The sequence below is a fragment of the Ailuropoda melanoleuca genome, chromosome 16 (assembly GCF_002007445.2).
Source record: "Ailuropoda melanoleuca isolate Jingjing chromosome 16, ASM200744v2, whole genome shotgun sequence".
NCBI lineage: Eukaryota > Metazoa > Chordata > Mammalia > Carnivora > Ursidae > Ailuropoda > Ailuropoda melanoleuca.
Window position 1 is genome coordinate 77,975,567 of NC_048233.1, and position 26,475 is coordinate 78,002,041.

At 38.6% G+C, this 26,475-nt stretch overlaps 3 protein-coding genes across 3 annotated transcripts; 1 reads left to right on the forward strand and 2 right to left on the reverse strand.

Annotated features, from left to right (window-relative positions):
* The first annotated feature begins 8,974 nt into the window (after nt 1-8,974).
* On the forward strand, nt 8,975-9,910 carry LOC100468258 (olfactory receptor 1013). Its single transcript, XM_002922679.1, has one exon. It carries the CDS (start codon nt 8,975-8,977, stop codon nt 9,908-9,910), a length of 936 nt encoding a protein of 311 aa, XP_002922725.1.
* A 2,007-nt stretch (nt 9,911-11,917) lies between these two features.
* Nucleotides 11,918-12,871, reverse strand: LOC100468508 (olfactory receptor 9G4). The gene has a single exon (XM_011229251.2). The coding sequence runs from the start codon at nt 12,854-12,856 to the stop codon at nt 11,918-11,920; it is 939 nt and encodes a 312-aa protein (XP_011227553.1). The 5' UTR covers nt 12,857-12,871.
* Nucleotides 12,872-18,199: 5,328 nt separating this feature from the next.
* LOC100468758 (olfactory receptor 1013) lies at nt 18,200-19,111 on the reverse strand (the record flags this gene model as incomplete). The annotated part of the gene is made up of 1 exon (XM_002922681.3): nt 18,200-19,111. A coding segment is annotated over exon 1 (912 nt), but the record flags the coding sequence as incomplete, so codon positions are not given.
* Between the last annotated feature and the right edge of the window lie 7,364 nt (nt 19,112-26,475).

Genomic DNA, 26,475 nt, shown 5'->3' on the forward strand with positions numbered 1-26,475 from the left:
TCTTTTACATTGTTTCCATTACCCTCACTGGCAAGTATATACCTCTAGTGTTTTCCGTTCTGTAGATTAGTGTAGGTTCAGAACCAGTATCTAATAACCCACAGAAGATCTCGGTACTTCCATTTTCCTAACATGGAATTACCCTCATAAATGGCAACAAGACATCCATAAGAAGGCTTGGAGGAAGACATACAGTGTATACCTTGGCTGTTTCAAGGTCCCTCCTCAAACGGACCTTGCATGGCCATAAGTCTATGTTTTCGATGGCTGTACACTAGCTTAAGTCAGAGAATTATATAAGAGGTCATACTGCCCTAGTAGAGCATCCCGGGCTAGTGTTTATCCAAGCAAAAATAAAATGTTTCCTTTACAAGAAAAATATCATCTTGGTTGGTTTCCCATCGATCTCACTCCTTAACAACCACCTAATCCAGGAGTGCCTGGGTGGCTCTGTCATTAAGCATCTGCCTTCGGCTCAGGGTGTGATCCCAGGGTCCTGGGATCCAGACCCACATTGGGCTCCCTCCTCTGCTGGGAGCCTGCTTCTTCCTCTCCCATTCCCCCTGCTTGTGTTCCCGCTCTCACTGGCTGTCTCTCTCTCTGTCAAATAAATAAATAAAATATTTAAAAAAACAAAAAAAGAAAAAAGAAAAACCACTTAATCCATGAGACGTTGACACAAACATCTGAACAAAATACTTGGTTACCACGCAACTGTGGCATACTGTATAATTCTTTCCATCTTGCGTCAGAGTATTCACTGCAATATGGCTTTCTGGCTGCCTGTTTGTTTAAGTCAGACAGTTCCGGTTTAAACTGCAGCAGAAGCTAAATCACCACATGATATTTATTGCATGCCTCTGTGCCACAGGAAAAAAAAAAAATGCCTTGCCATCAATCTGTCCTTCATTCCATGAAGCCACTTGTGATCATTTCAATAAGTTTGATGCTACTGGATGCAATAGATTACCATTGTCCCATTTCCTACCATGATGGTTTTATATGTCTAACCTTCAAATATATGAACAATCCAATCCCATTTGGATTATCTCCTGGTACTACTTCTAGGATCAGTATCTTATAAGTAACAGACAGCCAATTAAACTGATTGATTTGGGGAGGATTTAAAAAGGGATTATTACAAAGAAATGTGTGTGGTATAGAGAATGCCTAAGGAATAGTGCAGTAACTTCAGAACTAAGAACTTCTGAGAGCTATAACCTTTGCTAGTTTTTTAAAGATTTTTTATTTATTTGAAATAGAGAGAGAGAGAGAGCATGAACGGGGGGAGAGATAGAAGAGGGGGAAAAGGGGCCCCCCTTTTTTATTTTTGAAGGTGCATGAAGACATGGAGGTCATGAGCAATGGAGGGAGAACTTTGAAATGAATCATGTGATAGGCGATATGATCTAAGTCCAGGGATACAGCCAGCCCCGTGGCATCCGTGCAAGAGAGAAGACTGGAGAAAACCAGTCAGACCTCAATCTCTTCCCCACTGATGACAACCACTGGCTAAACCTATTAAGTAGACAGAGAGCAAAGGATCAAAGGATCCTTCCTGCTGATCCAGTTAATCTAGCTCAGTATCCTGGAGCAAAGAGGAGGGTCAAAGGGTGGAGAATGGATTTGGAAGGACAAAAGAAAGGTATTCAACATTTAAGGGAAATATCCTATTGTTGAACAAATGTGCTTTAATATGCAGATATATGTAGATGGTATATATTTACATACATAATACATGTGCACATATATGTCTAGTTTAGCTTCCACACGAGTCAAGAGAAAATGAGAATGCAAATTATGACTGATTACTTTTTCATGAGGGAATTGTAGTCTCAAAAAAAGAATTCTCCATTGTTAAACGATACCCCATTTGTCAACACACAATTTTCTTTAATTGTCTGGTTGGTTGTTTCCCAAGTTTATGAAATCCTGAGGGGTAACAGGAATCTCCAACTCTGGGGATCCAGAAACTGCTATAAAAGTTTCTGAGGCAAGCAGATTTGAATTCTGTTGAGGTGATGGCATTGCTGAGAATTTTAGGTAAGTTGTCTGATCCAGATGTTAGACATAGATGGAAATTTTTACTTGTTCCTCACAATCAGGACAAAGGTCATGTACAGAGTAAGATATAAGTGCTAAAGAAAGGGTTTCCTTTGAAATATCCTCTCCATCTTCCTATTGCAGTTTCTGAAACTGTCAAATTCACAAGAAGAAAGAGCATATCTTACTACTACAGATCAAAAAAGGCAATTAATATTATTAAAAAAAAGACAAGGGAGAAAGAAACAACTAAATGCACAAACAAGCAATGTCAGGAACCACTTAGAAACGAAACAGCCTTGTTAATATCTACAGAACAGCTGGAGCGAGAGGCTGCAGTAGCTGAGATTCCTAGAGATTATTAAAGGCCAAAGCCATCCGAAAAAGTTAAATTTCTTTCAGTTTAATATGCTTTAAAAAAGGATCACATCATAGGGTATTTTTAAGAAGAGTTCCTGACAAAAGGACCTATCTCTCAACACAAACCTTTATATTCTAGTAATTAGGGATGGAAATGCATCATTTAGTTTATCATACAAAAGTATAACTCTCTTTAGGAAGAATCACAGGTTCGCTGGTTAGCAAGCACCGCCAGATTACTGCAGTGGGATTGACAAAACCGAACTCAACTCTTCAAGCCAGTCTCTACCCAAGGAAATGTATGCTTTGCTGGTTTTTGTCCTGGCATTAGCTGTCAAAGTAGATTTGTTCATAGCTCATCTCTTGCATAACATTAGGCAACACATCTTTAACTCCCCAAGTTTTTACAACATTGTAATGGCAGACACACTTCTATGATAAAGAATAAGAACAATGTAACTGAGGGGGTGCCTTGGCTCAGTTGGTTAAGTTCCCGACTCTTGATCTCAGCTCAGGTCTTGATCTCAGGGTCATGAGTTCAAGGCCCCGCTTTGGTCTCCACGCTGAGTGTGGAGCCTACTTAAAAAANGTTAAGTTCAGTTGGTTAAGTTCCCGACTCTTGATCTCAGCTCAGGTCTTGATCTCAGGGTCATGAGTTCAAGGCCCCGCTTTGGTCTCCACGCTGAGTGTGGAGCCTACTTAAAAAAAAAAGAAAAGAAAGAAAGAAAAAGAGGAATATAAATGATATTTATTTCAGCGTTTGTCAGACTTGATCTATGGACAATCTGCATTACAAGCCCTTGGGCTGCCTTACTGAAAGCAAGTTCCTGGGCCCCACCCACAGCTTGCTAAATTAGAAATTCTGGGGCTGGGCCAGGTGATTCTTAACAGGCACAGAATTTGAGAACACTGGTTACCTGAGTGGTTATGATGTACTAGGCACTGTGCCTAGTCATACTTGAGTTATCTTCTTTAAAACAACCCTATGGAGAGAGAAGTTATCCCTTACATATGAAGAAATTGAGGCTTTACAATATTGACTAATGATGGAGAACCTGAACCCTTGTTAATATCCTGCAAGTCAAATGCTTTTTCCATGATACCCTGGGTATCTCTGGTTTAAAGCACTCAGCTCTGATTGTAAAGACATGCTTCCTATCCATCATGACATAGGACGGAAAATCTGTTGTTCATGTGAAAAAAACATCTTCACAGACTCACTCCATTTAGGCAAACAAATATTTGGTAAGCCTTTTTTATAGGCAGATTCCTTTGTTTTTTCCTATTTCTGTTTGCAAAGATCAAGGCAGGGATTACTGGTGCCAGAAAATGCATGTGGGATATAAAACAATTCTGCTGATGGTTTAAGAGTAAAATGACATAATTAGAAGCCACCCAGAAAATCATTTCTATTTGTTTGTTTTTTTCCAACTCAGGGCTCCCCGTTCATTCATTCATTCATTCAATATTTATTGTGTGTCTATTATATGCCAGATATTATTCTAGGCACTAGACATATAACAATGAAACAGACAAAAATTCCTGCTCTCGTGGAATTTACATCCTAGTGGGATCTTATCTCTGCTTGGCTCCAGTGATCCTGTATGCCCATGAAAAGTAGAAATTTACCACTCAGAGATATTCTCCAGGTATTTTCTGTTTTTTCACATAATTCCCCGAAGACCCATATAGTAAGTCACAAAGTAAAATACAAACCTGTGGAGTGTGGTTTCTTCACAGAGGGATAACATCCTTTAAGGAACATTTCTGTAATGTAATGTTGGATTTTTGACTGCCACAAAGATCAAGGGCCCATTGAATAAGCAGTAGACAAGGATGAAAAATGTTTTGCACCTAGGGTGCAGTCCCACCCTCTACAGCCAGTGTCTTGATTGACATTTGTGCATTGAAAAAAGATCTTCATAATTATGTGTTTGAAATCTACTCCACTTTACAAATAAACACTATATTTTGCAACACTATAAATCAACTGACCTAGGAATTCAAAATTGAGGGAAGAGTATCATTTATTTTGTTTGGAATTTTATCAAGAACTATTCACCTTTTCAGAAAAATATTATCACTGATGGAAATGCCACTCTTGATATTTGAATCACTGTTACATTGTGATGATTCTACATACATGTATAACCATTTCACCAAATAGTGCAGGATTTACATATTAATATTCACATTATTTTAGAATAAATCCTATAATTATTAACATGGAATAGTTATATTGTGAGCTACTTCTCTTTTTTATCACTTTTACAATTAGAATTAGATATTTTATATACATATACACACATATGTTTGTAAGTAGGTTGTATTAACCATAAATTTCATTTTAGGAGTAAAAAGAAAGTATTTTAAATGCTTATTTATAAAGTGGAAGTTTTTCAATGTGATAAAATTGAGAACTATTACTACAAACAATATTAAGTTGGGATAAGTGTCTTTTTAAGCATTGTACATGGCTAGTTACAAACCTGCAGAAAAATGTTAAGTCCCAGATTTTTAGACCCAAAAGACTTACAATGACATCATATATTTGGTTACCTGACATAACCAGATGAATTAACTTATTGGTTTCCAGTCTGAAATTTCTCTCTGATTCTCAATTTGTTTCTCTCCCTGAGACTTATGATAAATGTGCCAAAGGCTTCTTCACAATAACTGAGGGGAGAGCTTTCTCTGTGATTGTGGAGGCAAACTGTGTAGGAGACACAAAATTTTACCTTAGGGTTTTGGGCTGGGCTTGAGAATTCAATTGGCAGGAGACAGATTGACAGGAGAAGAGCACACACATTTATTTAACATAAATATTACATGACATGGGAGCCCTCACAAGGAAATGAAGACCTCGAGAAGTGACAAAAGCTAAATGTTTTTATACAAGGTTGAACAAAGAGAAGCAACTATGCAAGGGTAACTAAAATACATGGGGAGGCTAAAGGAAGATAAGAAGTATTTTAAAGAGAAGACCAAAGAACAATTTCAAAACTTAACAAGGTTACAGTAATTAAGACAGTGAACTACTGGCATAAAGTTGGACATAAAGATCAGTGGAATGGAATGGAGAACCCAGAAATAAATCCTTACACTTACAGTTTGGTAGGTAGGGTAACATCTCCCAAAAATGCCCATGCTCTAATCCCTGGAATCCATGAAGATGTTAGAATACATGGGAACTTTACATCAAAAACTAGGGAGGTGCTGTATGGTGACTAACATAATATGATAAATATATATATATATTATTATAAAAACAAAAGAATACATGGGAAGTGGAAATTAAGGTTGCTAATCACCTGACTTTAAAATAGATTGTCCTGGCTGGCTCAGTCATTAGAGCATGCAACTCTTGATCTCAGGGTCATGAGTTCAAGCCCCACACCAGGGGTAGAGTTTACTTCAAAATAAAATAAAAAGGTCACTTATAAAATAAATTGTCCTGATAATCTCCCCACTACCATCATGTTTGCTATTTATCATTTGACCTTCCAAATGACAGTTCTTCACAATTCCTATAATCGCTAAAAAAAAGTGTTTACTGCCTATTGGCTGAGATGGGTATAGAAATTATATATTAAACATATGGTCATTTTTTTTTTGGTTTCTTTTCTTTTTTGTATGAAATTTTTAGTTTCTTTTTTATGATGTGTTAACTATAAAGCGATGGTAGATTTAAATATTTTTTTATTTTTATCTTATATATTTTTTCACTAGGGCCACATCTTCCCCCCTCCAAAAAAAGAGATAAAATACCAAAAACAAAACAAAAAAAGAGGGTAATGTCCAAGTTTCTGTATGTATAAAGTCATGCTCTATTTCACAAGAGCAGCTGATCACAATTTGTTTCATGAATGAAGATGTGGAAATGGTTGCATATGGATTGATTTAGACAGTGTTTACCAGTAGAGAGTAGAGACAAAAAAGAAAAGAAATGCAACTAAAATGAAAAAAAAACGAAGATTTTTCAGTGATGAGAATCCACATTTGTATTTCAAGATAATGCAGTTTAAAAAAAAAAAAAAGGAAAAAAAACCTTGACATAAATTCTTCCTTTTCCTTTGGCTTAATGAATATCATTTATTCAGTATAAAATCCTTATATGTTCCACATATTAGGAATAAATGTACATTAAATCTTGTGATTGATTAATTAATTAATTAAAAAATAGGTTGTCCTGGATTACCACCTAGGCTGAATATAATCACAAGAGTCCTTAAAGGTGAAAAGAGAGGCAAAAGAGTTGAGAGCCAAAGGAAGATGTGGCCACAGAGATACAGTGGTGCTGACTTTGAAGATGAAGAAGAGGGACCATGAACCAAGGAATGTGGGCAACCTTTAGAAGCTGGGAGAGGTAAGGACCTGGATCTTCCCTTAGTGCTTCCGAAAGGAACACAGCCCTGCCAACATCTTGATTTCAGCGCAGTTGGACCCGTGTTGGACTTCTTTCTAATCTACAAAACTGTAAGATAATATATTTGTGATGTTTAAAGCCATTACATGTGAAGTAATTTGTTACAAGGGCAATAGGAAACAAACAATGGTGACCTGATTTTTTGACAAAGATGCCACGACAATTCAGTAGGGATAATATAGTCTTTCCAACAAATGCTGTTGGGGCTAGATATTCACCCTCAAAAGAATGAAACTGAACCCCCACCTCATACCATATACAAAAATTAATTTAAAATGGATCATCGGGGCGCCTGGGTAGCGCAGTCGTTAAGCGTCTGCTTTCGGCTCAGGGCGTGATCCCGGCCTTTCGGGATCGAGTCCCACATCGGGCTCCTCTGCTGGGAGCCTGCTTCTTCCTCTCCCACTCCCCTGCTGTGTTCCCTCTCTCGCTGGCTCTCTCTCTGTCACATAAATAAATAAAATCTTTAAAAATAAATAAATAAATAAATAAATAAAATAAAATGGATCATTAACCATCATTAGTAAGAACTAAAACTCAAACACTTGGATAAAACAGAGAAAACTGTTGTGAACTTGGGTTAGGCAACGGTTTCTTAAATAAGACACCAAGAGCAAGCAAGAAGAAAGAGATAAATTGGACTTTATCTAGTTTAAAAACTATTGTACATCAAAGGAGATCATCAAGAATGTAAAAAACAGAGAATGGGAGAATATATTTGCATATCATATATCTGATAAACGACTTGTATCCAAAATATATAAGAAGTATTACAGTTCAACAATGAAAAGACAAAAAAACTAATAAAATGATGAGCGAAAGCTTTTGATATATACTTCTCCAAAGAAGATACTTAATAAGCACTTGAAAAGACACTTAATATCATTAGTCATTAAGAAAATGTAAATCAAAGAGTGCCTGGTGCCTGAGTCAGCTGAGCATCTGGCTCCTGATTTTGGCTTAGGTCAGGATCTCAGGCTATATAAGCAAGCCCCACATTCAGCTCCGTGCTCACCAGGAAGTCTGATTGAGATTCTCTCTCTCGCTCTCCCTCTGCCCCCCCTACCCCCCTCAAATAAATAAATAAATCTTTAAAAAAAAGAAAATGTAAATCAAAACCACAATATTATACCACTTCACACCCAATAGGATTGCTAAAATCAAAAAGATAATAACTTGTATCAGGATGAGGAAAAATTGGAACCCACGTACTTTGCCGATGTGATTGAAAAATGGCAGGGTTCATTTGGAAGACAGTTTGGTAGTTTCCCAGGATATTAAATATAGATGCACCATGTGACTCAGCAATTCTACTCCTAGGTATCTACCCAAGATAAATGAAAACATATGTCTATACAAAACTTGTATAAGGGTGTTCGTAACAGCACTGTTCATGATTGGCAAAAAGTAGAAACAATAAAACATGTATCAATTAATGAATAGGTAAACAAAATACGGTGTATCCATAAAAAGGAATATTATTTGGCAATAAAAACAAAGTAATGATACAAGCTACAACATTAATGAAAGAGAAAAATATGCCAGAAAGGCATATTTGGGGGTGACATATTCTGCCACCTTTCAAATGAAAGGACTTTCCCATCTCTCGTGGGCTTTGAACAACTTGTCCATGTATAGCTGGGAAATAAGAAACATCTTTTTCCTCTCAGTGTCTAAGTTTAATTAGCTCCTCTCGCAGTTCATTTTCACCCTACCATCTATTTTTCTTTTCTTAATATCTCTAACATTAACTGAAAATATTTTGACGTGTTCATTTACTTATTATATAGTCTCCCTTCTAAATAAAGCCTCCATAGAATAAGGGTCAGCCTTATTGTCCTCACTGCTGTATCCCAATGCCTAGAGGGCACCTGGGGCACAAGAAATATTTTCTTAAAAAATGAATAAGCCCCCAAGAACACTCAAGCTTTCCTATTATTAAATGCATTTCATTGAAATGAGTATGTTGACACTTGCATCACCTGCCCTAGTCAGGTAAGATTCCTGCTCTGATCTTCCTTGTCCTAACAATTTATAGCCTTGACTGTATCTCACAGGCTTATCACAGAGATTGCTCGCCCAAAATATGGGTTGAGGGAATTAAACTCTTCACTCTTTCATTTGTAGATGAGGTCTCTTTAAACCATGGAGAGAAGCAATCATACGGTGACTGAGTTCATCCTGGTGGGCTTCACGACAGACCCAGTGATGCAGTTGGTCCTGTTTGTGGTATTCCTTGGTGTGTACTCTCTGACTGTGGTAGGAAATACCACCCTCATAATATTGATCTGTAATGACTCCCGGCTGCACACACCCATGTATTTCTTCATTGGGAATCTCTCTTTTCTGGATCTCTGGTATTCCTCTGTCTACACCCCAAAGATCCTGGTGACCTGCATCTCTGAAGACAAAAGCATCTCCTTTGCTGGCTGTTTGTGTCAGTTCTTCTTCTCTGCTGGGCTGGCATACAGTGAGTGTTACCTGTTGGCCGCCATGGCTTATGACCGCTATGCAGCCATTTCCAACCCCCTGCTTTATGCTCAGGTTATGTCAAGGAGATTATGCATCTGTTTGGTTATATATTCCTACACTGGAGGTTTTGTCAATGCAATAATACTCACCAGCAACACATTCACACTGGATTTTTGTGGTGACAATGTCATCGACGACTTTTTCTGTGATGTCCCACCACTGGTGAAGTTGGCATGTGATGTGAAAGAGAGCTACCAGGCTGTGCTCTACTTCCTCCTGGCCTCCAATGTCATCACCCCCTCCGTGCTCATCCTGGCCTCCTACCTCTTCATCATCGCTGCCATCTTGAGGATCCGCTCCACCCAGGGTCGCCGGAAGGCCTTCTCCACCTGCTCCTCCCACCTGGTCTCAGTCACCTTGTACTATGGCTCCATTCTCTACATCTACTCTCGCCCAAGTTCTAGCTATTCCCTTGAGAGGGATAAAATGGTATCGACATTTTATACTGTGCTATTCCCCATGTTGAACCCCATGATTTATAGCCTGAGGAATAAGGATGTGAAAGAAGCCCTGAAAAAACTTGTCTGGTTAACACAATCAGAAGTCTGAGTTGACATACATTTCTCAAATCAGTGCTCAGGGAGAATGGACTCCTTCAGAAGAAGCTTGGGGAGCTGGCTTTTTTAAACAACACATCTTTTTTTCTAGCCAAATAAATCCAGTGAAAAAAGGTTTTTTTTCATATTAGTTTGATTTGCTTTAGTGATCAGACTATAATCTATAGTATAAAATATTGGTTCAATTTAATATAGTTTTAAAAAGCAGCATTAGGGTTTAAAGCAAAATAGAAGTGTATATATATTGCTTCTGAGATCCCAACAGATTAAATTTTACTTTGCTATCTCCCCTAAGATCAACCTGTTTCTTTTTTTTCCCTACATACTGAGCTTTATGGGAATGTGAAGAAATTCTGGAGACTTGTGTAATTCACCTCAAATCCTTCTCATACAGTACTTACAGAACTTCTGTAATAGAAGAATAAAAAAATGTTGGGATGCCTGGGTGTCTCAGTCAGTTAAGCATCTGACTCTTGGTTTTGACTCAGGTCATGAACTCAGGGTAGTGGGATCAAGCCCCAAGGTGGGCTCTGTGCTCAGCGGGCAGTCTGCTTGAGATTCTCTCCCTCTCCCTCTGACTTTTCTCCCCCTCCTCTTTCTCTTTCTCTCTCTCTCTCTTCCTACCTCTCTCTCTCAAATAAAATTAATAAACACCTTTAGAAAAAGTAATTTAAAAGTGTTAAGAATATTGTAATGAAAAGAGAAGGCCATGAGGTGTGATTTGATGAATGCAGAGGAAAAGAAAGATCAGAAGAGTTGGAGCTAACGGAAGTGCTGAAGTGACTCCACCTACTTGTTCTAAAATTTAAATGCATTTTATAAGATGTCTGGGTGGCTCAGTTGGTTAAACTTCTGCCTTCCCTTCAGGTTATGATCCCAGGGTCCTGGGATTGAGTCCTACATCAGACTCCCTGCTGCCCCTCCTCCCACTTGTTTTCTCAATCTCTCTCTCTCTCTCTCAAATAATAAATAATAAAATCTTTAAAAATAAACAAATGAATAAATAAATGCATTTTATAACTGTGCCCATTACAGCAATAGCAATAGTCTTTCAATAATAAAGTACTAACTGGTGAGGCACAAGCTACTCATTTGTCACATGTGACTAATAATCCTTATTTTTCACTGTGGTTGTAAGGAGTATTGAAAAAAATATCGACCAAATCTGTCATGTACTAAATATTGAGCTGTAAGTTTCTTTATATTTAAAATCTTCCGGTGGGGGAAAAAAAGGAGTGGATCTAGAATATGGTGGGGTTTTTGTTAGTCGGTTTATTTGTTACAGTTTGTTCCACTTGGTCTTGATCTTTTCCTTCACAGAGAATATGTGGTGGTACAAAGTGAGAGAGTATAAAGCAGAATCCGCATTCTATTCTCCATGGAGAGAGCACTCTTTTGAAGTGATATACAATTCCAGAGACACATATCTCTCCATGGGTTTAGAAAGGTATTTTGGCTGTTTATTTGCTCGTTCTAAACAACTCTTAAACATATTGCTAATATTAAATTGATATAGAAGGCACAAGGTTTACAAAGGTATTTTCTGTATACTCAATTAAAACCTTACAAAGAAGTATGGAGAGAACGCATTACTAAAAATAAATATTTGTAAAATCTTGAGTAAATTTCCAGCAGTTTAACCATTGTAGATCTTTTCCCCACACAATAAAATTTGCTTGCCAAGGTTCAAAGACAAACTGCATCCACAAAAACTATCCAATTTCTTTTCTCTTTCCAAGATCCCCCAAAGATAATCAAGGGGATAAGTGTTATATAAATCTAGCAGTACAAAAAAGTAAAATACAATATTGTGAAACACCAAACAACCCAAAATTAATAGGTTTATAATAATTTAATCACAAAATAATAATAGAGTGGTTTTCTCAATGTGTCATTGTTTTAAGTATGACTTGTATTTACTGGAAAATTGCAATGATTACCAACATACATATAAGCCAATAATTTGGAAAATTAAGAACATTCTGTAACAAGATAACCTTCATCTCTGTGACCTTACGGTTTGTGTTGCTTTCCAGAAGGCCTCTTTGACATCTTTGTTTCTCAGGCTATAGATGAGAGGGTTGAGCAGTGGATTGACCACGGTGTAGAACAGAGCAGCCACTTTGTCTCTCTCTAAGGAGTAGGTGGAACTTGGCCTTGAATACATGAAGAGCAGGGATCCATAGAAGAGCATGACCGAGATGAGGTGTGAAGCACAGGTAGAGAAGGCCTTGCGCCTTCCCGAGGCTGAGTGGATCCTCAGGATTGCCAGAAGGATGTTGCAATAGGAAATCAGGATGACAAGAATGCTGGAGAGGACTGTGAAGCCCACCACACCCAGGAGGACTTTTTCATAGACGTGGGTGTTTGTACAAGACATTTTTACCAATGGCGGTGCATCACAGAAGAAGTGGTCAATGACATTTTTACCACAGAAACTCAAGCGGAAAGTGTTGGCAGTATGGGCGATGGCATTCAAAAGCCCTCCTAAGTAGGAGCCAGCAACGAGCCCAGTACAGAGAGAACTGGACATAGTACTTGAATAAAGTAACGGGTTACAGATTGCCGCATACCGGTCATACGCCATGGCTGCTAGGAGATTGCACTCAGTATAGGCTACAACACAGGAAAAGAACAACTGGGCTCCACATCCAGCCAAGGAAATACGTTTATCTTCTGAGACACAATTAGCCAAGATTTTGGGAGTATACACAGAAGTGTACCAAAAATCCAAAAAGGACAGATTGCCGATGAAAAAGTACATAGGGGTGTGCAGACGGGAATCAATTCGGATTAGGATAACCAGGGTCATGTTCCCTGACAAAGTCATCAAATAGAGCACCAGAAAAATTCCAAATAGAATCAGCTGCCACCGTGGGTTTGCTGAGAAGCCCACCAAGATGAATTCAGTGAGAATGGTACGATTTCCTACTTCCATGTCCACAGAGAAGAAAGCCTGATAAGGACTTGGAGGGGAAAAAAAATCATTTTGTGATTTTTCTATTGAAATAAGTAAACAAAGGCATAAGTTAAGTCAGTAATTATTAGGACATTTATGGACTTTCATCCTTGATTACCTAGAATGATAAAACTTCAGTCTGTGACTTGGGTAGACCATAGGAATTAGTGTTAGAATCTGATTGTGAAATTAGGGCCTTCACTTATTAATTGTTTAATGCAGAGAAAGTCCCCTAGTCCACCAGAAAAGAAAAAAGAAAAAGAAAAGAAAAGAAAAAAGAAAAAGAAGCCCCCAACTGGTTGTTTGATTGAGTGAAGAAGACATGCATGAAAATATCCAACAATGTTAAATACATAGTAAGTGCTCAAAAAATTTTAGTATCCTTCATGCATTATTGAGAATTTACGTGTCAGGCATTGTGCTCATTATTGTACAATACCAACAGACTGTAACACTCCTGTAACTATCAATACAACATTTGCATTAGATATGATATGATATGATATGATATGATGATATGATATGATGATATGATATGATAAAATAAAATATAATAAAATATAATATAATACTATGTGCCAGTTAATATTCTAAATACTAATCTTGAGCCACTAATCCTTTCTATAACTTCATGAAGTAGGAACTATTATGATTCTCATGGAGTTTAAGAAAAAATTCCAAAGTCACAGAACAGATCAAAAGCAGCTGGTATTTAAAAACGGAATTTTCTTTATCAAGAATATGTGCTCTCAACTGTTAAGCCATTTATGTCTTTTATAAGTAAATTATTTTTTCTCTTGCTCTCCTGGTTAGGGCAATATATAGTCCTCTGACAACCAGAATTTCTTTACTTAATAAAAAGATCTTTTAAAAAGCCTTTTTTAAGAACATTTCCCCCCACTTTCTCTTGTTGATCAAGGAGATTCTCATATATAGGTGAGCTGTTTTTGGAAATAGTACATGCTGCATATTAGGAAGAGCACAATTTTTGGTGTTGATGATTGAGAAGTCATGAATCCTTCCAAATTACCTTGAAGCTCTAAAACTCTGAGGGAGAAGCTAAAAGGAGGAATCTAATTCAAAACATATGGAATTGGGGCTGATACCAGCTGACTAGCCCTTCGTTAAAAAGGTAGTGGGAAAAAGCTAAAACTAAGAGAGGATTGTGATTTACTTCCATGTTCAGAACATTCTCCTCTGAGCTAAGCCAGAATCAGTGGTAACTGGACTGTAAACATCAATTTTCTACCCCAAAGTCTACTGGTCTGCTTGTTAGGAAGGGAGGTACCTTAATATTTAAATATTAGGTGTCCTTAACTTTCAAATGTAGCTGATGATGCTTGGAGAGGACATGACTTGATCGGTGATACTGTGGTAGATACAGCTTGGAATCCTGAAGATCACTCATTCCTCCAAGTATTACCATATAATGGATCTCGTCTCATCGGCACACAAAGCACAGATGCTTTAGTCCTGCACCCCCTTCCATACGTGGGCTTTAACTTACCTTTACGACTCTCTCTTACTACTTGTCTTCACCGATTTAGGACTTCAGTCAAACTAAATTACTCACATGATTGATTTCCCCTTAATAATTTCACATCCCAAGAGCTTCACATTTATTGTGCTATGCTGGTGTTCATTTGTACACTATAAATTTTTCTGAATTTGCTCAAGCTTGAGTAATATTTATCTCGGCAGGGATTTATGGGCATTATGTTGATAATGTATAAACCATGGGTGATAGCCATTATCCCAATAGTTACTATGAACTTCCTCTGCTGTGTTATCGTTCATCTATACAATGAAAAACACCTGTGCCTTATTAAGTTCATCCTTAATACTATATAACTTGGGGGAACAATGAAAATATCTGACAGTGCCCATTACTACTCTTCTACTCCTGCCCTCTAGAGAGGCAAAAAACTGAAAAAAAAATTAATAATTTTTTGGTCTACGGCTCAAAGTCTTCACAGAAGAAGAGATATTGAAAAGAGACGGAAATGAGCCCAGTGCTAGCCCAGTGTAAGGGTGAGGAGGAGAGGAGAGCAGTTCGATGAGAAAAAAGAACACATATCAGAGCCCTCGCAGGAGAGAGAGTCTGGTGAGCTCAAAGAGTTGAGAGAGGTTAAGTAAAGACGGGGTGCAGAGAGGAAACAGTAGGTGAACCACAAGAGTGATCAGTGCACAAAGTCTATTGGAAGCCATATGGAGGATTTTGGCCTTTACTCCAACACAAATTGTCTTGGGGAAAATAGAGCAGAGTTTGAGCAAAACAAGAGGATGGGGATTGCTGGTGGGAAGAGGGCATGGGATTTGAAATAGAGTGATGAGAATGGGCCTTTGTCAGAAAATGACATTTGAATGGGATTTGCAGATGAGGTGTGAACCCAGACTCTGTTCTATTTTCCCCAAGACGTACTGTCATCTTCTAACTCCTGAATATGGTTTATTGTCCATGTTTCCCCGTCAACATGCAATGACACAGGTCAGTACAATTTTTCTGTTCTGTTTACTGCTGTTCCCAGCATATATAGAACTGTTCCCAGCAACTAATTAGCACTTAATAAATATTTCTAGAATGAATAAATGTGTATATAGATACATCTTTCTATCTTGAAGCTGTTTTCCCCCAAAATACTGTCTACTTCTAACCTAATACAAACTACTTAGGACAAATTTACCCTCAACTGGACTTTCCTGACTCAGCGTACTGTATCACTTTAGAAGGGAGATTATTAAAGATTATTAAAAAATCACACTCATAACCATCAGGATGTCCTAAAATCCATCTTCAATTTGAAATAAATTGCAATGAAAGTGTGGATGTGAAATAAAAGACACAAAAAAAGTCTGAGCCAATCGTGCTAAAACATCCCAGGTAGAATGGTTTCTCAAGATGTGTGTTCTCCTGTTTCCTGCTCCCTCCGCTGGAGCACTAAACATTTGGGGGAAGAATGTGTCCCTCTAACACCTGAAAACTAGTAGCAAGAAATGAAAATATCACACACAGTAGCTAGGACAGCACAGACCACCAGTCCCACTATAGTCCAAAAGTATGTCAACCATATTCTCCTTTTGTTTACCCCACTGTATTAGTGAGTACATGACCAGACTGAATTTCAAATTCTAGATGAAAGTTAGGCACCTCATTAGTGGACTCCTATTTAGAAGACTGTGCGTCTGTGTGAATGTGTGTGTGTGTTTGGCATAACAGCGATCCTTTGAGAGCCATGCCTGACTCTGGATCCCCCTTCTCATTGAGCTGAAGCGAAACCACTTAACTACCCCTGGTTCCAGTTGCTTACCCTTGGCCAGGAAGGACAGATGCTGGAAGTGACAGGCTTTTCCCTTTCCTCTGATATTTTGTCATGCTTTGTTGGACTCGGTATATGTATTTTCTCAACAGACCTTTGAGACCTCTTCCACAGAACAGCCCAGAAATATACACCTCAGTCTCTAAAGAATCAATTAGAGTTCATTTAGAGTATGAGGATGGCATGTTAATTAGGATATGATGAGATAAAAAATATTTTACTAAAATCTCACTCTCATACCATTAAGTCACAATAGAATCATAAATGTGTCTGATAATAGAAGCTCTCCAAATTGTTCTAATTAAACTTTTCTAGAGTGCGTCATTTGTGGTCCATAATTTTTTTTTACTGCCAGATCTTCTATGCTTCCTTGTCTCCACTGTGCTTCCAGGCTCCGTTTCTCTGTCTCATTCATCAGGAAACTCCTATTAATCCCTGACATTATGGATTGAATGGCAGCCCTTTAAAATTCATATGTCGACTAATAGTGACTCAGAATGTGTGTTTGGAAATAGGGCCTCTATAGAAGTGATTAAGTTAAGGGGCACCTGGGTGGCTCAGTAGGCTAAGGGTCCAACTCTTGGTTTCAGCTCAGGTCATGAACTTGGGACCCTGGGGATAAAGCCTCTTGGGGCCCTGTGATCAGCATGGCATCTGCTTGAGATTCTCTCTCTCTCACCATCTGCTCCCTCCCACTCATGCTGTCTCTCTCTCTCTAAAATAAATAAATAAATTTTTTTTTAAAAGTGATAAGTTAAAATGAGATGGTTAGGGTGAGCCCTAATCCAATTCTGATCCAAGTCTTCATAAAAAGAAGAAATGGAAATTTGGACTCACAAGGAGGTACCAGGTTTGCTTGTGCACAGAAAAGATCATGTGAGGAGAAAGCAAGAGTGTGGCCGCCTACAAGCAAAGGAAAGAGGCCTCAGAACAAATCAACCTTAACAGCACCTTGATCTTGGCCTTTTAGCCTCCAGAACTATGAGAAAACAAATTTCTGTTGTTTCAGCCAACCAGTCTGTGGTATTTTGTTATGGCAACACTAGCGAATGAATAGGCTTGGTTACCAACACTAGAGCTTTTTTGTGTGGGTAAGGCTTCATGTTTTATATGTAAAAAGACTTAAAATTAGGAAATGAGAGACATTATGATGAGCTATTGTCCAAGTTGTCATGAATTCATGCATAAAGCTGAACAAGCAAAGAAACACAAACATTCATAAGACTTTAATGGCTGTTTATTGCTTCACCTAGTACAGATTTGCACAATGAATCTTCTCATGGGTACAAAAGCTTTTTGAATCTGTCTCTCTGTCTCTCTATCTATATCTATCTACATGTCTATTTCTGTCTTCATACAACTGCTGTTCTTTTGCCCTTGATTATTCTTTTTTTTTAAAGATTTTTATTTATTTATTCGACAGAGATAGAGACAGCCAGCGAGAGAGGGAACACAAGCAGAGGGAGTGGGAGAGAAAGAAGCAGGCTCATAGCAGAGGAGCCTGATGTGGGGCTCGATCCCATAACGCCGGGATCACGCCCTTAACCGCTGTGCCACCCAGGCGTCCCTGCCCTTGATTATTCTAATTGTTGGGGAAATACTCCACTGAAAGCTCACTGTGATTCTGAGATATTGGTGATTTCCTGTATCTGTTGCCAAAAAAAAAAAAAATCTTTGTATCACGGCAAACAAAACAAAATGAAAACTGCTCTCGTTCACCCTCCTCAGAATCCCAGGAATTTTAGACTGTTCCCAGGTGGCAGACATAGCAGTTTTTCCAAATATACCCACCTTATTTATTTTAAGCATGTATTCAAATACATTAGTGCCAACTTAAAAAACAATTGCTGTCAAGTGTTTCCATATTATCCAGGATTTTATTTTTTTGCTTATTTTTGTTATTTCTGAGAGTCTAGGCTAATAACGATGATATGGAAATAACCTAGAAAAAAGATATAGCCATGTCTCCCAAGTATTTTCATTTAAAAAATGGTGCCCTATCTAACATTTTCTTTAGAGCATCTTTAATATCTTTATTTCTTAAGCTATAGATCAAGGGATTCAACAGTGGTATCACCACAGTGTAGAAAACCGACACCACTTTATCCCTTTCCAGGGCATAGCTGCTACTTGGTCGGGAGTAAATGAAGAGAATAGAGCCATAGTACAAGGTGACAGCTGTCAGGTGAGAGCCACAGGTGGAGACAGCCTTGAGGCGGCCTTGGGTGGAGCGGATCTTCAAGATGGCAGCAATGATGAAGAGGTAGGAGGCAAGGATGAGCACAGTGGGAGCAATGACATTGGAGGCCAGTATGAAATAGAGCACAGCCTGGTAGCTCTCCTTCACATCACAGGCCAGCTTGACAAGGGGGGGCAGATCACAGAAGTAGTCGTCAATGATATTGCTCCCACAGAAGCTCAAGGTAAATGTCTCGCTGGTAATGATGATTGAGTTAAGAAAGCCACCAAGGTATGAAGCTGCAACAAGACTTGCACATAACCTTGAGGACATTGCCTGTGAATAAAGCAGAGGGTTGGAGATGGCCACATAGCGGTCATAAGCCATGGAGGCCAACAGGTAACATTCACTGTATGCCAGTCCAGCAGAGAAGAAGAACTGAGCTAGGCAGCCAGCAAAGGAGATGCTTTTGTCTTCTGAGGTGCAGGTTATAAGAATTTGGGGAGCATAGACAGAAGAGTACCAGAGATCCAGGAATGAAAGATTCCCAATGAAGAAGTACATGGCTGTGTGGAGCCGAGAATCAGCACAGATCAGAAAAATCAGGGTGATGTTCCCTGAGAGACTGGCAACATAGATGATGAGGAAAATGACAAAGAGTACTCTCTGTAACCACAAGTCTGCTGTAAACCCTAAAAGTATAAACTCTTTCACTTTGGTGAAATTTTTCTCATCCATCAATTTTGTATTTCTATGGTCCTTTTCTGTGAAAAGATTAATAAATATGTCAGTATATCAGTATATCAACTTCCCCTATCATTTGCCATGTTAGATCATGGAACTACCCAACTGGCACATGTATGTTGTTCATTGTGAAACAGGTTCATGCCATAGTGGATACCAGTCTTTTCAGACAACTGAGAAGTCAGTTCTATGTTGTGGGAGATCAGTTATCATGCACATGACATTGTGTGTGTCACCATATTTTTTGTCTTTGAGTATGGCTGACCCACAATGTTACATTAGTTTCGGGTGTGCAACACAGTGATTCAACAAGTTTATACAGAATGCTGTCCTCACCACAAACGTAGCTACCATCTGTCACCATACAACACTATTACAATACCACCTACAACACTCACTATGCTCTACCTTTTATTCCCTGCCACCATATATTTTTCAACTAATTTTTCCTCCTTTTCCAGAGAGGGTGATTGAGTTGTTTATCTTTTCTCTTTGCACTTGCAGGAGCACCTTGTGAAAGATATGAAAAAGGAAGCTTGAGGGAATGCTCTGGTTTCTCTGCTGGTCATTGACTCCTTCTGTCTTTACTAGAGAATTACACGAAGAAGCATACTTGTATTGTTCTAATCATATTTTGGAATACCCTTGGAAATGCATTTACAATAATTTCTTTGAAAGCAATAATTACATTTTATTCAACTTTTTATCCACAAAACCAAGAACACAGCTATGCATAAAGTTAAAACTGTGTGACTTGAATATTAGTTTTCCTTTGATAATAGGAATGGGAGCCATTGCCACCTGTATGGCACTCAAATGGTTGCCGAAAGGAAACAAAATGTTAACCAATGGATAATTGTGTTCATGATGTGGTTGAATTTCCTGTAAAGAGTTAAAACAAAACAAAATAGCAAACTGACCATACGGAGTGGTTTGGAGCAATACAGTAAGCTGAATATGGCCTGTAAAGATATCCAAGTTCTAGTTCTTGGAACCTGAGAATATTACTTTATATGAGAAAAGACTCATGAAGTTCAAAATTAAGTATCTTGAGTTGGGGAGATTGTCAGAGTGGGCCCTTAATGCCATCACAAATACCCTTATAGGAAGGAGGCAGAGGGAGATTTGACTACAGACTGAGGGCTAAATGTCCAAAATCAAGGCATCCGTAGAACCGTGGTCTCTCTGAAGTCTCTAAGGAAGAATAGTTTCTTACCTCTTCTTGTTCCTTGGGGTTGCAATCTCTTGTGCTCCATAGCTTGCAGAAGCTGACAATACCACCAATCTCTGCTTCTCTGCTTATTTTAGGACGAGGGGCAATGTGGCCATAGAAGCAGAGACTGGAGTGATAGAACCAAGAGACTGCCTGCACCACCAGGCCTGCGAAGCAAAGACTGGCTTCTCCAATGGAGCCTCTGGGTGGAGAGTAGCCCTGTCAACACCTTGATTTTGGCCCAGTGATATTGAGTTTGGATTTCTGACCTCCAGAACTGTGAGAAAATCAATTTGTGTTGTTTTGTGCCACCAAGCTGATGATGATTTGTTAATACAGGAAGTTGTGGAATTCAACTTCTGACAGTCTTCTTTCCTTCCGAGGCAGACACAGGAGCCAGGTGTGTTACTAGCAAAGTGGGAAGCACCATCTCCGTTTGTCTGTGTTAAAACCCCAGGACGCCTACTACTCCAGCACAGCACAATGAAAAAAGAGCTCAATTATCACTGTTAGGGTTCTGAGCTAATATTTCTGCTTTAGATCCAAGGCTTTAAAAATCTTTTATGCTTGAGGGATGCCTGGGTGGTTCAGTTGGTTAAATGTCTGCTTTCAGCTCAGGTCATGATCCCAGGGTCCTGGAATCAACACTACATTGGGCTCCCTGCTCAGCGGGAAGCCTGCTTCTCCCTCTCCCCCACTGCTTATGCTCTCTCTCTCGCTCTCTCGCTCTCTCAAATAAATAAATAAAATCTTTTAAAAAATAAAAAATAAAAATCTGTTATGCTTGAGGGGAAAAAAACACTTAATTTTGCTCAGATGCTATGTGATGGACTTTAAACTATTGTCTCACCTACTTTCCTTAGTTCAGTGGCCCTCAAGAGATCACAGATGTGAGTAAGCACTTTGAAAACTGGAAGCTAAAACTATGGATTGCATTCTCTATGACTTCACAATTTCTTCACCTCGGTAATCTGTCTTCAGATATATTTGCTTTACCTCCCAAGGACTTCCAACTGTACCTAGTCTCTGACTCCTTAGAGTTTCACATGTGGCCATCCAGAAGCCTCCCCTTCTTTGATATGTGGCTTTTACACAAGCTGGGAGATTGCTGGGCTTGACTGCAGAATTATATTGGGAATGAACATTGCAAGAGACATTTCTTCCCCAATCTTTCCTGTTTGCTTCTCCAGTTATTAAAATAGAAAATAAACATACATGTCAATGTATACATATGTGAATATGTATGTCAATACTTTTACAAATTAACAAAGGGTTGAAGGTGTCTAAGGTGAGACATAAGACACAGGTAAATAACTTAAATAAGAAAATGTGAAAAGGAAATGCCAGACCAGGACATAAGATAGAGGCAAGAATAAAACATGTTGCATACAAGCAAGTCCTATCCACTGCTCTGTGCAGACCACAAACATCCCTCAAAACTTTTCACCAGCCCATTTATACAATTAGTAGCATTCCAAAAGACAAGTAAATCAGCCAAGAATTTGAGCAAAACATTACTATTCTTATTACCAACTTTGATATTATTTCTTCTAAGAATCCTTGTGAAAAGAATGAGTGAAATATAATGCAAAATATATTGAATAGTATTCTTATGTATGGAGACACACAAAAAAGAGCTTTTTTGGGCTACTTTTATTTGTCATTTATTCGTAGACTTAAAGCTGGCTGCATGCCTTGTTAGAGTCACGGGATGCTCAGAAAACTTCTCCCCATAAAACATCTCTCCTGCCCATCTTTCAAACACCTCCTTATAGGGAGACCTTTCTAAGAGGTAGATGCTTCGAGAGTGGTCATCTACAAGAAACTGAGCTCTGAGCACTCAGTCCTCTCCAGGCCACATGCACCTGCCACCATATCTATATCTGTATTTCTGTATAAAAATCTCAGATATTTAAAAAAGTGAAAAAAATAGAGACAAATAGATACAGATATAGGTATAGATAGATATATAGAGAGAAATAGATATAGAGAGATTACATATAAATAGAGGTAGAGATATAGATGATAGATGATAGATAGAGGTTAGATAGATGATAGATGATGATAGATGATAGATCGATGATAGATAATAGATAGAGATATATGATAGATGATAGATGATAGATAAATAGATGATAGATAGATGATAGATGATAGATCGATAGATGATAGATGATAGATACAATCGTATTCTTTCTCTTAAAGAGCTCCTATTCCATGCACTGCCTAACATAGAAAAAGAAATGTTTTAAGGTCATGAAAATGTTGACTCAAGTTAATATTTCTATAGTTTGACCTACTTTAAGGGCTAATAATTTTCCTGCAGAATACACGGAGAGACAACAGTACCCCACACAACTACATAGAGCTACAGAGGGTTCGTGAGAATGAAAACATCCATCATGACACACCTAATTGCCTGTTTCACTGAAAAAGGAACTGAACACAAGATATTTGGAGACATTTCAGCTTTTTCCATCACATACGTTAATAAGGAAGAAAACCTTACTGTATTTCACAGTCAAACTACGTTACGGTTTGATTATATTAAGAATTAGAGGGGGGTTTGTCCATATAGTGATATACTGAGGATTCCTCTGGTTAAACACAATACTTACTTCATGAACATAAATAATAACTTCATTTGAATTTCAACTGAAGTCCACAATTTTTCACTTTACCTTAGGAAAAAAAGGGGGGGGGGGCCTTCTATTCACTCCACGGGAATCCTCCTTCCAATGGTGCCGGGAGAAGATATAAGCCTGAGCTTCCCTTTGGGATATGCCACTAAAACCAGATCGGATCTTCACGTGCTATTCTGGTGCCAAGTGAACAATTATGGTGCTCAGTTATCTTTCCGGAATGAAGAAGGGCGAGATCATTTACCATGAATATAATTGGTCCAATTAACCTGTAAAGTCCATTTTCTTTATGAGTTTCTTTTGTGCATTTGAGATAAAACAGAACTCAGCAGAAAGAGTAACCAATAGAATTGCCTGCACACAATAGATGCTCGGGAATTATTTGTAGTCTGTAATGACAATAGTAATAATGAAAGTCATGAAGACTAGAATTTTAGCTCTGAACCATGCTAAGTACCACTTAATAAAACATGCCCTTTTGCAAAAAATGAAATTGAGAGATGGAATTTGAGAAATGAGATCAACAGACAGAAGCAAATCCACGTGGTTAGAGCAAACTTTATCTCTATCTCAGACCATGATTATATTTATCCATTTGAAATATATTTATCAAGCAACTCCTAGGTATCCAGCACTGAGTTAGATGTTGGAGGAGATATAACTATGAGTCAAGGTAAGGTCTTAGATGAGCTTATAATGATTAAGAAGCAAGCCCAGGACAGAGATTGGCTAAGTGTGAACCCCAAGTCTACAACTCACTATTTGCGAGATCGGGAACAGTGCATTTAAACTCACTAAGCCTCAGATTTCCTACCTATAAAATGGAAATAGCCAGTCTTCCCCATATAATTGTTGTGAGGATGAAATGAGATAGAATATATAAAAGTTTTAATAAATATCACTCAAAAAATCAAAAAACAGGGGCACCTAAGTTCAGGGTGGCTGGACCCTGATAAATAGAGAGATAATAGAGCAGCAATGCATTAAGCAGGAGAAGTGGGCAAGACCAGACAGCATAGAACTGGGAAGACCTTGTTAATGACTTTGGAGTATATTCTATGGACAATGTGAAGCCATTGACATTTTAAGAGACAATACTATGTCAGGAAAAGTGCTATTTCTTTGGGTCTCTGTAAAACCTACAGGCCATCCCTGTACTGTGACTTGGAAAGATTGTATCAGCACTCCAGGTGGAGTTGGAGAGCACTTATGCCATCAGCACAACCTGAGCAACGCTCATCCACACATGGCCGATCTTGAAGCATAGAAAGGAGGGGGAGCTCCTGGAGGATGAGAGGTGGAGAACATCACGGAGCACCTGGAATTGCTAGGAACCACACAGAGATTGCAAAAGGACAGAGATGCCTGGTGCAACTGTCAAGGAGGGATCAGAGGCCATTTTTAGAAGGATAGAAAGGAGGAATAGGATCATACTCACTGACTGCATTCTTCAACTTTAGTAACAGACTGTTGCATTATGGGGGAGACCCCCCAAAAAATATGACTGGACAGATTAGAGTGGGTCATTAGCACTTTCATAAGTAGAAACTAAATCAGAAAAAAAAAGTTACCATTGTTGTTTATGACTTAGATTGTAAATCACCTGTCCATCTCACAACCTCAGACTAATATGGCAACTTGACAAGAGAATGTGTCAAGGTCCTCTGCAAGACACAAAGGCTCGTAAGTTACAGCCTTCCTTTTCAGCCACTTCTGCTCCTCACCACCACCGTGCCCTCGATGACGCAGGCCCTCAGAACTTGGGCTGTTGCCTGGAAAAGCCGCCACTGTTACCACCTCTCCTTGGATTTGGGCATACTGCCCCTGGTGTTTAGAAGGTTCTTGCATGCTACTATACCTGGCATGCTTCCACTCAAGCCACACGCTTCAAATCAAAAGCTAACCTAATACATTTAGCATTCCCCATGCCCCCTGCACCAGCAAAATTAATCACTCCCTGCACTTTGTACTAGGTGATCACCAGCCCAATGCGCTCTGACAAACTACAGTGTGTAACATCGGGAATCGATATATAAACTTAGAACCAATATTAATATTGTTCTTGATGTCGCATTTCTCTATTTTGAACATTGCAGTGCGTTTTACATCTTTCTTGAGAAGGCGAGGCACTAAAATTTCAGGAATTGCAGTTTTTCTGGTGATGTGAAATTGCTGACTAATATTTTTGTAAAATTCCTCCCTACAGCACTCTGAGGAGAGTGTAATAACGGGAAGGTGGGGAGATGCATTGACGAGAGCATCAGCCTCCCACAAGAAAAGAAAACTCTATTACGATATTCCCAAATACAAGAGGCACTGAGCCTGGAGGAATTGAGAAATGGAATATACACAGAGGTTCTGTGGTCTGTATTTATGATTCAAATCCAAAAAATGAGGTGGTTATGTTAAGAAATAGAAGGCCTAATACAAAAAACAAATATTCAAAGAAATAACCCCTTAGGAAATTCTGAACACTCAAACATACCTCTCTGCTTCATAACAGCTAACCCGCCCAGCCAAAGAGTCAATGTATTTGAAGGTCTGAGCTTGGTTTATTTGGTCATGTTATCCTCTGAAGATACAATGCAAACACAATGAAAGCTGATGACAGGAGGAAATTGTCATGCTGGATACATGTTCCCACCGCAGATACATCTACTGAGCTCTGAGGGTCTGACATATAGCCACCTAGCAATTAAATAAAGGAAAACCAATCAGGATGACCTAACAGAGCTTCGGAGAGAATTGAGATACACAAATTAAGAGAAACCTTTGAGGAAATCAATGAAGTTCTCCAATGGGTCTTGTGAAACTAACACCCTTCATAAATGAGCCATAAATAACCATAATGGAATGTTGAAAATATTATGTCCCTTTCAGTATTTAATTTTATTAGTTTTATGTATGAATTTATACATAGTTAAAATTCTGTATAACGTTTCATAGCTTTTGTTCTGTTTTTCAAGATTGATTCTATCAAACACTTCATTACAATATAATAGAAAATGTTGGTTTTATTTCCCATGTTGGTGTATTTCATGAACATTTGCCTGGTATCTGTTTTCATCAGATAATAAGGACCTTCTGGGGGTGCCTGGGTGGCTCATTTGGTTAAGTGTCTGACTCTTGATCTCTGCTCAGGTGTTGATCTTAGGGTCATGAGTTCAAGCCCCATGTTGGGCTCCACGCTGGGCATGGAGCCTACTTAAATTTGTGAATGGTTAACTCTTCTGCACAACATACTTATAAAATAGCTTCCTTTCTCAGGGCAGGAAACTGCAGAGGGAGGGTGACAAGTCCCTTCAATCCTTTTAGGGACTCTGTGTCTCTCTTGTCCCTTGAGCCCAGTGTTCTATGAACCACGTGTGTGTCCAAAGGCACACTTCTAAATATGTGTACCCTGATTATGCCCTTTTCCTGGAGCTGGTTCCTCAATTCCAGTGGAATGGTAGAAGGAGAACTTTCTCAGTGTTCATAGGTGAATAATTGAATAAAATTATTTT